This window comes from Oncorhynchus nerka, unplaced genomic scaffold, assembly GCF_034236695.1.
Source record: "Oncorhynchus nerka isolate Pitt River unplaced genomic scaffold, Oner_Uvic_2.0 unplaced_scaffold_3301, whole genome shotgun sequence".
Lineage (NCBI taxonomy): Eukaryota > Metazoa > Chordata > Actinopteri > Salmoniformes > Salmonidae > Oncorhynchus > Oncorhynchus nerka.
Window position 1 is genome coordinate 15,001 of NW_027037994.1, and position 9,548 is coordinate 24,548.

The window sequence follows — 9,548 nt, forward strand, 5'->3', positions numbered from 1 at the left end:
AGACCTGACCTGCAGTAGCTGTGGATCTATAGACCTGACTTACTGCATAGCTGTGGATCTATAGACCTGACTTACTGCATAGCTGTGGATCTATAGACCTGACTTACTGCATAGCTGTGGTCCAGTATAGACCTGGCTCTGCATGGCTGTGGATCTATACACCTGACTGTACTGCAGTATCTATGGTGGGGTCTAGACCTATCTTACTGCATGGCTGTGGATCCAGACCTGACTTTCCTGTGGCAGGGTCTATGGGACCTGACTTACTGCTGTGGTGGGTCCAGTAGGACTGGTACTAACACAGCTGTGGATCTGTAGTCCTGATCTTACTGGGTAGCTGTGGATCTATAGACCTGTCCAGTACTGCATCCTGGGGTCCAGTACCTATCCTGGGGTCCAGTAGGACTGGTACTAACACAGCTATCTGTAGTCCAGTATCTATCCTGGGGTCCAGTATCTACCCTGGGGTCCAGTACCTATCCTGGGGTCCAGTATCTATCCTGGGGTCCAGTATCTATCCTGGGGTCCAGTATCTATCCTAACACAGCTATCTGCAGTCCAGTACCTATCCTGGGGTCCAGCATGGGGGTCCAGCATCTGTAGTCCAGTCATCCTGGGGTCCAGTACCTATCCTGGGGTCCAGTATCTATCCTGGGGTGGGGTCCAGTAGGACTGGTACTAACACAGCTATCTGTAGTCCAGTACCTATCCTGGGGTCCAGTACCTATCCTGGGGTCCAGTACCTATCCTGGGGTCCAGTATCTATCCTGGGGTCCAGTATCTATCCTGGGTCCAGTATCTATCCCTGTGGTCCAGTCATCCGGGGTCCAGTATCTATCCTGGGTTCCAGTGGGACCTAACACAGGGTCCAGTATCTATCCTGGGGTCCAGTACCTATCCTGGGGTCCAGTACCTATCCTGGGGTCCAGTCCTATCCTGGGGTCCAGGAGGACTGGTACTAAGACAGCTATCTGTAGTCCAGTACCTATCCTGGGGTCCAGTCCTATCCTGGGGTCAGTACCTATCCTGGGGTCAGTATCTATCCTGGGGTCCAGTCCATCCTGGGGTCCAGTAGGACTGGGGAACACAGCTATCTGTAGTTCCAGTACCTATCCTGGGGTCCAGAGGGACTATCCTAGCAGGGGTTCATCTCTTCCAGAGCTCCTCCCGTGGTGGGGGGTCCAGACCTATCCTGGGGTCAGGGAGGGGTAGAGACACAGCTATCTGTAGGGAGTACCTATCCTGGGTCCAGAGAGGGAGAGGAGGAGGGTCCAGACCTATCCTGGGGAGAGAGAGAGAGGGGAGAGTAATTAGATGGGGAGAGGACGAGGGATAGACATGAGAGGATCTGGAGTCCAGACGAGATGGGGGACCAGTGGGAGGGGAGGGGAGCAGAGAAGGAGATCTCTTCAGGGAGATGGGGGAGCTCCTCCCGTGGTAGAGAGGGAAGAGGGGAGAGAGGTTCTTGAGAGAGGGGGAGAGGAGGAGAGAGGGAGAGAGAGATGGGGAGAGAGGGAGAGAGAGAGATGGGGGAGAGAGAGAGAGAGAGGGTTACACATCATGCAAATGAAATGTGTCTGTCTTTATGAGAGAAAATTATACATTGTCCACATATACACACACATATATATATAAATAAATAAAACTCTCACCTTGCATTTGGGACAGACAAACCCACTCATGTTCTCCACCACTCCTATGATGGGTAGCTGGACCTTCTGACAGAACCTGATCTCCTTCCTGACATCCTGAAGAGATACCTCCTGAGAAGGGGAGGGAGGGGGGAGAGAGAGGGGGAGGGAGGAGTGAGGAGAGAGGGAGGGAGGAGGGGGAGAGAGAGTGAGGGAGGAGGGGGAGAGAGAGGAGGGAGGAGGGTGAGAGATGTTGGTAATACAGACTAAGTCAGGGAGAGGTTGAACATGTCAGTGAAGACAATTGCCAGTCAGCTGCGGAGTGCGTGATCACAGTCATCTGGAACAGCTGATGCTCTCATGCAAGTTTCAGTGTTACTTTCCTCCAATCGAGCATAGAAGTGATTTAGCTCGTCCTGGTAGGCTCGTGTCACTGGGCAGCTCGTGGCTGGGGCTTCCCTCTTGTAGTCTGTAATGGTTTGCAAGCCCTGTGTGCCTGGCCTACTACAGGCCCTGTGTGTGGCCTACTACTACTACTACAGGGCCCTGTGTGGGGCCTACTACTACTACAGGCCTGTGTGGCCTACTACTACTACAGGCCCTGTGTGTGGCCTACTTCACCAGGCCTGTGTGGCAGCCCTGCTATGCACACAGGCCCTGACCTACTACTACTACAGGCCCTGTGTGTGGCCTACTACCACTACAGGCCCTGTGTGGCCTACTACCACTACTAAAGTCCCTGTGTGGCCTACCACTACTACAAGCCCTGTGTGTGGGCCTACTACTACTACAAGCCCTGTGTGTCCTACTACTACTACAGGCCCTGTGTAGGTCCTACTACAGGCCCTGTGTTGCTACTACAGGCTGTGTGGCAGCCTACTACTACTACAGGCCCTGTGTGTGGCCTACTCACCACTACAGGTCCTAATGTGTGGCCTACTACTACCAGGTCCTGTGTGTGGCCTACTACTACTCTCACAGGTCCTGTGTGTGGCCTACTACTACTACTACAAGCCCTGTGTGTGGCCTACTACTACAAGTCCTGTGTGCCCACCACTACCACAGGTCCTATCTACTACTACTACACAGGTCCTGTGTGTGGCCTACTACTACTACTACAACAGGGTCCTGTGTGGGCCTACTACTACTACTACAGGCCCCAGTGTGTGGCCTACTACTACTACTACAGGCCTATGTGTGGCCTACTACTACTACTACAGGCCCTGTGTGGCCCTACTACTACTAAAAGCCCTGTGTGTGGCCTTACTACTACTACAGGCCCTGTGTGTGGCCTACAAGCCCTGTGCGTGGCCTACTACTACTACAGGCCCTGTGTGTGGCCTACTACCAGGCCCTGTGTGTGGCCCTACTACTACAGGCCCTGTGTGTGGCTCACTACTACTACAGGCCCTGTGTGGCCTACTACTACTACAGGCCCTGTGTGGCCTACTACCAGCTACAGGCCCTGTGTGTGGCTACTTCTACAAGCCCTGTGTGTGGCTCATTGACACTACAGGCCCTGTGTGTGGCCTACTACTACTACAGGCCCTGTGTGTGGCTCTCTACTACTACAGGCCCTGTTGTGGCCTACTACTACTACTACTACAGGCCCTGTGTGTGGCCTACTACTACTACAAGCCCTGTGTGTGGCCTACTACTACTACAGGCCCTGTGTGTGGCCTACTACTACTACTACAAGCCCTGTGTGTGGCCTACTACTACTACTACAGGCCCTGTGTGTGGCCTACTACTACAGGCCCTGTGTGTGGCTACTACTACTACTACAGGCCTGTGTGTGGCTACTACTACTACTACTACAGGCCCTGTGTGTGGCCTACTACTACTACTACAGGCCCTGTGTGTGGCCTACTACTACTACTACAGGCCTGTGTGTGGCCTACTACACCTGTGTGTGGTCTACTACTACAGGCCCTGTGTGTGGCCCACTACAGGCCCTGTGTGTGGCCTACTACTACTACAGGCCCTGTGTGTGGCTACTACTACTACTACAGGCCCTGTGTGTGGCCCTACGCACACTACTACTACTACAGGCCCTGTGTGTGGCCTACTACTACTACTACTACAGGCCCTGTGTGTGGCTACTACTACTACTACAGGCCCTGTGTGTGGCCTACTACTACTACTACAGGCCCTGTGTGTGGCCACTACTACTACTACAGGCCCTGTGTGTGGCCTACTACTACAGGCCCTGTGTGTGGCCTACTACTACTACTACAGGCCCTGTGTGTGGCCTACTACTACTACTACAGGCCCTGTGTGTGGCCTACTACTACTACAGGCCCTGTGTGGCCTACTACTACTACTACAGGCCCTGTGTGTGTGGCCTACTACTACTACTACAGGCCCTGTGTGTGGCCTACTACTACTACTATAGGCCCTGTGTGGCCTACTACTACTATAGGCCCTGTGTGTGGCCTACTACTACTACAGGCCCTGTATGTGGCCTACTACTACAGGCCCTGTGTGTGGCCTACTACTACTACTACACTACTACTACTACTACAGGCCCTGTGTGTGGCCAAACCATTACACTACTACAGGCCCTGTGTGTGGCCTACAAATAGCAGGCCCTTGGCCTACTACTACTGCCCTGTGTGTGGACACTACTACAGGCCCTGTGTGTGGCCTACTACTACTACTACAGGTCCGGCTGTAATACTACTACTACAGGCCCTGTGTGTGGCCTACTACTACTACTACAGGCCCTGTGTGTGGCTACTACACAGGCCCTGTGTGTGGCCTACTACTACTCACACTACTTACAGGCCCTGTGTGTGGCCTCCATTACTACTCACACTACTACACTACTTCAAACCATTACAGCAAATGGGAAGCACAGCCCGAGCTGCCCAGTGACACAAGCTCATTTACTACTCACAGCTCATGGGGTTGTGCTTTGTAAAGCCCTGTGTGTGGCCTGATTACTACTCACAGCTCAAGCCCTGTGTGGCCTACTACTACTCAGCAGCTCAAGCCCTGTGTGTGGCCTACTACTACTCACAGCTCCAAGCCCTGTGTGTGGCCTATCACTACTCACAGCTCAACTCACAGCTCACAGCTCAAGCCCTGTGTGGCCACTCACAGCTCAAGCCCTGTGTGTGTGGCCATTACAGACTACAACAGGAAGCACAGCCCAAGCCCAGTGTGTGGCCTACTACTACTCAGCTCAAGCCCTGTGTGGAGCAGGTTAGACAGCTTCAAGTTCCTTGCCCTGTCCACATGGGCCAACAAACTAACATGGTCCAAAACAGCTCAAGCCCTGTGTGGCTTGCAAACCATTACAGACTACCCGGACAGCACAGTTAAACCAGCTGCCCAGTGACACTGGTTACTACCACCCAGACAGTCCTGGTTAAACCACCCAGACAGTCTGAGATTCAACCACCCTTGACAGCTCCTGGTTCAACCAACAAACAACATGGTCCAAAACACACCCAGACAGTCCTGGGAACCACATTACCAAGTCCTGGTTCAACCACCCAGACAGTCCTGGTTAAAACCACCCAGACAGTCCTGGTTCACCACCCAGACAGTCCTGGTTCAACCACCCCCAGACAGTCCTGGTTCAACCACCCAGACAGTCCTGGTTAAACCACCCAGACAGTCCTGGTTAAACCACCCAGACAGTCCTGGTTAAACCACCCAGACAGTCCTGGTTCAAACCACCCAGACAGTCCTGGAAACCACCAGACAGTCCTGGTCTAACCACCCAGACAGTCCTGGTTCAACCACCCAGTGACAGTCCTGGTTAAACCACCCAGTCAGTCCTGGTTAAACCACCCCAGACAGTCCTGGTTAAAACCACCAGACAGTCCTGGTTAAACCACCCAGACAGTCCTGGTTAAAAACCACCTGTACAGTCCTGGTTAAACCACCCAGTCAGTCCTGGTTAAACCAGTCATAGCAACCCATCTACCCAGACAGTCCTGGTTAAACGACCCAGACAGTCCTGGTTAAACGACCCAGTCAGTATTGGTTAAACCACCCAGACAGTCCTGGTTAAACCACCCAGACAGTCCTGGTTAAACGACCCAGACAGTCCTGGTAAACCACCCAGACAGTCCTGGTTAAACCACCCAGACAGTCCTGGTTAAACGACCCAGTCAGTCCTGGTTAAACGACCCAGTCATAGCAACCCATCTACCCAGACAGTCCTGGTTAAACGACCCAGACAGTCCTGGTTAAACGACCCAGTCAGTATTGGTTAAACCACCCAGACAGTCCTGGTTAAACCACCCAGACAGTCCTGGTTAAACCACCCAGACAGTCCTGGTTAAACCACCCAGACAGTCCTGGTTAAACCACCCAGACAGTCCTGGTAAACCACCCAGACAGTCCTGGTTAAACCACCCAGTCAGTCCTGGTTAAACGACCCAGTCATAGCAACCCATCTACCCAGACAGTCCTGGTTAAACGACCCAGACAGTCCTGGTTAAACGACCCAGTCAGTATTGGTTAAACCACCCAGACAGTCCTGGTTAAACCACCCAGACAGTCCTGGTTAAACGACCCAGACAGTCCTGGTAAACCACCCAGACAGTCCTGGTTAAACCACCCAGACAGTCCTGGTTAAACCACCCAGACAGTCCTGGTTAAACCACCCAGACAGTCCTGGTTAAACCACCCAGACAGTCCTGGTTAAACCACCCAGACAGTCCTGGTTAAACCACCCAGACAGTCCTGGTTAAACCACCCAGACAGTCCTGGATAAACCACCCAGACAGTCCTGGATAAACCACCCAGTCAGTCCTGGTTAAACCACCCAGACAGTCCTGGTTAAACCACCCAGACAGTCCTGGTTAAACCACCCAGACAGTCCTGGTAAACCACCCAGACAGTCCTGGTTAAACCACCCAGACAGTCCTGGTTAAACCACCCAGACAGCCAGTCATTTATGATGTGACCACCAGGCCATAATCGAGAGCAAAGGTCAAAACAACATCCGTTATATATATAAACTACCTGGTTGCCGCGGTTACAACAGAAACATGCTGTAGCTACCCGGTCGCCGTGGCGACATGCCGTAGCGAGGCGGTTAACAACAGAAGCATGCTGTAGCTACCCGGTTGCCGTGGCGACGTGCCGTAGTGACGTGGTTAACAACAGAAACATGCTGTAGCTACCTGGTTGCCGTAGTGACGTGCCTTAGCGACATGGTAACAGAAACATGCTGTAGCTACCCGGTTGCCGTAGTGACGTGCCTTAGCGACGTAGTAACAACAGAAACATGCTGTAGCTACCCGGTTGCCGTAGCGACGTGCCTTAGCTACCTAGTTGTTCTCTCTAGTGAGCCGTAGTCGCCGTAGTTACCTGCGGGGTGGTGATGATGACGGCGCCGTCGATGTGGGCGGAGCTAAGGTACTGGACGATAGACAGGTGTTCGTCAGAGGTGCCGGGGGGCGTGTCCACGATGAGGTAATCCAATTCCCCCCAATCGACATCTCGCAGGAACTGTTTGATCATCCCTGACAGGAAGTGCAGCACCACCACAGCCAATCAGATCACAGCCTCACAGACAATTAACCAATTAAAGTCAACATCTCATCATCATCATTCACACTTGATTTATTTTATTTTTTATATAATAATGACCCAGTCATAGCAACCCACACACACACAGTAACCCATCTAACCAAACAGTCCACACACACACACACACACACAGTAACCCATCTAACCAAACAGTCCACACACACACACACACACACAGTAACCCATCTAACCAAACAGTCCACACACACACACACACACAGTAACCCATCTAACCAAACAGTCCACACACACACACACACACAGTAACCCATCTAACCAAACAGTCCACACACACACACACACACACACAGTAACCCATCTAACCAAACAGTCCACACACACACACACACACACACAGTAACCCATCTAACCAAACAGTCCTGTGATAATGTTCATCTTTATATATCCAGGAAGGTCAGACACTGTCAAGTGTCAGCTAAACACACACACACACACACAAAGGTACCGTTCTTCTTGGGTCCTCTCCAGATAACAGCATCATCAGGACTGCTGAGTAGGAAGCCAATAGACATGACCGCCAGGTTGTCCTCTACATACTGGAACACACACACACACACACACACACACACACACACACACACACACACAGGTTATCCTCTATATACTGGAACACACACACACACACACACACACACACAGGTTATCCTCTACATACTGGAACACACACACACACACACACACACACACACACACACACACACACACACAGGTTATCCTCTACACACTGGAACACACACACACACACACACACACACAGGTTATCCTCTACACACTGGAACACACACACACACACACACACACACACACACACAGGTTATCCTCTACACACTGGAACACACACACACACACAGGTTATCCTCTACATACTGGAACACACACACACACACACACACACACACACACGTTATCCTCTACATACTGGAACACACACACACACACACACACACACACACACACACACACACACACAGGTTATCCTCTACACACTGGAACACACACACACACACACACACACAGGTTATCCTCTACATACTGGCACACACACACACACACACACACAGGTTATCCTCTACATACTGGAACACACACACACACACACACACACAGGTTATCCTCTACACACTGGAACACACACACACACACAGGTTATCCTCTATATACTGGAACACACACACACACACAGGTTATCCTCTACACACTGGAACACACACACACACACACACACACACACACACACACACACACACACAGGTTATCCTCTACACACTGGAACACACACACACACACACACACACACACACACAGGTTATCCTCTATATACTGGAACACACACACACACACACACACACACAGGTTATCCTCTACATACTGGAGAACACACACACACACACACACACACACACACACACACAGGTTATCCTCTACATACTGGAGAACACACACACACACACACACACACACACACACACACAGGTTATCCTCTACATACTGGAGAACACACACACACACACACACACACACACACACACACACGTTATCCTCTACGTAACACAACTAATAAACTGATATATTAAAAAGAAAGAAAACAAACATTGAACTATTCCTATTCGTCCTAGTAAACTTCATACAGGAAGTGAAATGTCATCACCAAAGTGTGTTTCCCCATCACTCTGGGCGCCATTCATCTAGTTTGACCTTCCATTTGTCCAGGAAGTCCCTTTGAGGTGGGGAGACCTCTTTTACAAAGGTACCTTCCATTAGTCCAGGAAGTCCCTTTGAGGTGGGGAGACCTCTTTTACAAAGGTACCTTCCATTAGTCCAGGAAGTCCCTTTGAGGTGGGGAGACCTCTTTTACAAAGGTACCTCCATTAGCCAGAAGTCCCTTGAGGTGGGGAGACCTCTTTACAAAGGTACCTTCCATTTGTCCAGGAAGTCCCTTTGAGGTGGGGAGACCTCTTTTACAAAGGTACCTTCCATTTGTCCAGGAAGTCCCTTTGAGGTGGGGAGACCTCTTTTACAAAGGTACCTTCCATTTGTCCAGGAAGTCCCTTTGAGGTGGGGAGACCTCTTTTACAAAGGTACCTTCCATTTGTCCAGGAAGTCCCTTTGAGGTGGGGAGACCTCTTTTACAAAGGTACCTTCCATTTGTCCAGGAAGTCCCTTTGAGGTGGGGAGACCTCTTTTACAAAGGTACCTTCCATTTGTCCAGGAAGTCCCTTTGAGGTGGGGAGACCTCTTTTACAAAGGAGACCTTGGTGTGACAGTCAAACTATAAGACAGACAGTATCCTATTGAAGACAGACTCACCACAGGAGACCAGCCAGAACCACTCTGATGGACCTA

General features: G+C 51.3%; 1 protein-coding gene and 1 long non-coding RNA gene across 2 annotated transcripts in view; both read right to left on the bottom strand.

Annotated features, from left to right (window-relative positions):
• Window positions 1-399, bottom strand: part of LOC135566802 (uncharacterized) — a 7,830-nt gene extending 7,431 nt beyond the window's left edge. Inside the window, exon 1 of the long non-coding RNA XR_010462186.1 lies at window positions 385-399. This is a non-coding gene — a long non-coding RNA (uncharacterized LOC135566802). The remainder of the gene's footprint in view (window positions 1-384) is intronic.
• Window positions 400-1,567: 1,168 nt separating this feature from the next.
• On the bottom strand, window positions 1,568-9,542 carry LOC135566801 (cytosolic Fe-S cluster assembly factor NUBP1-like). The gene is made up of 4 exons (XM_065014408.1): window positions 9,513-9,542; window positions 7,651-7,741; window positions 6,963-7,117; window positions 1,568-1,763 (listed from the first exon to the last, which is right to left on the bottom strand). The coding sequence occupies exons 2-4, from the start codon at window positions 7,715-7,717 to the stop codon at window positions 1,584-1,586; spliced, it is 402 nt and encodes a 133-aa protein (XP_064870480.1). The 5' UTR covers window positions 7,718-7,741; window positions 9,513-9,542; the 3' UTR covers window positions 1,568-1,583.
• Window positions 9,543-9,548: the final 6 nt, after the last annotated feature.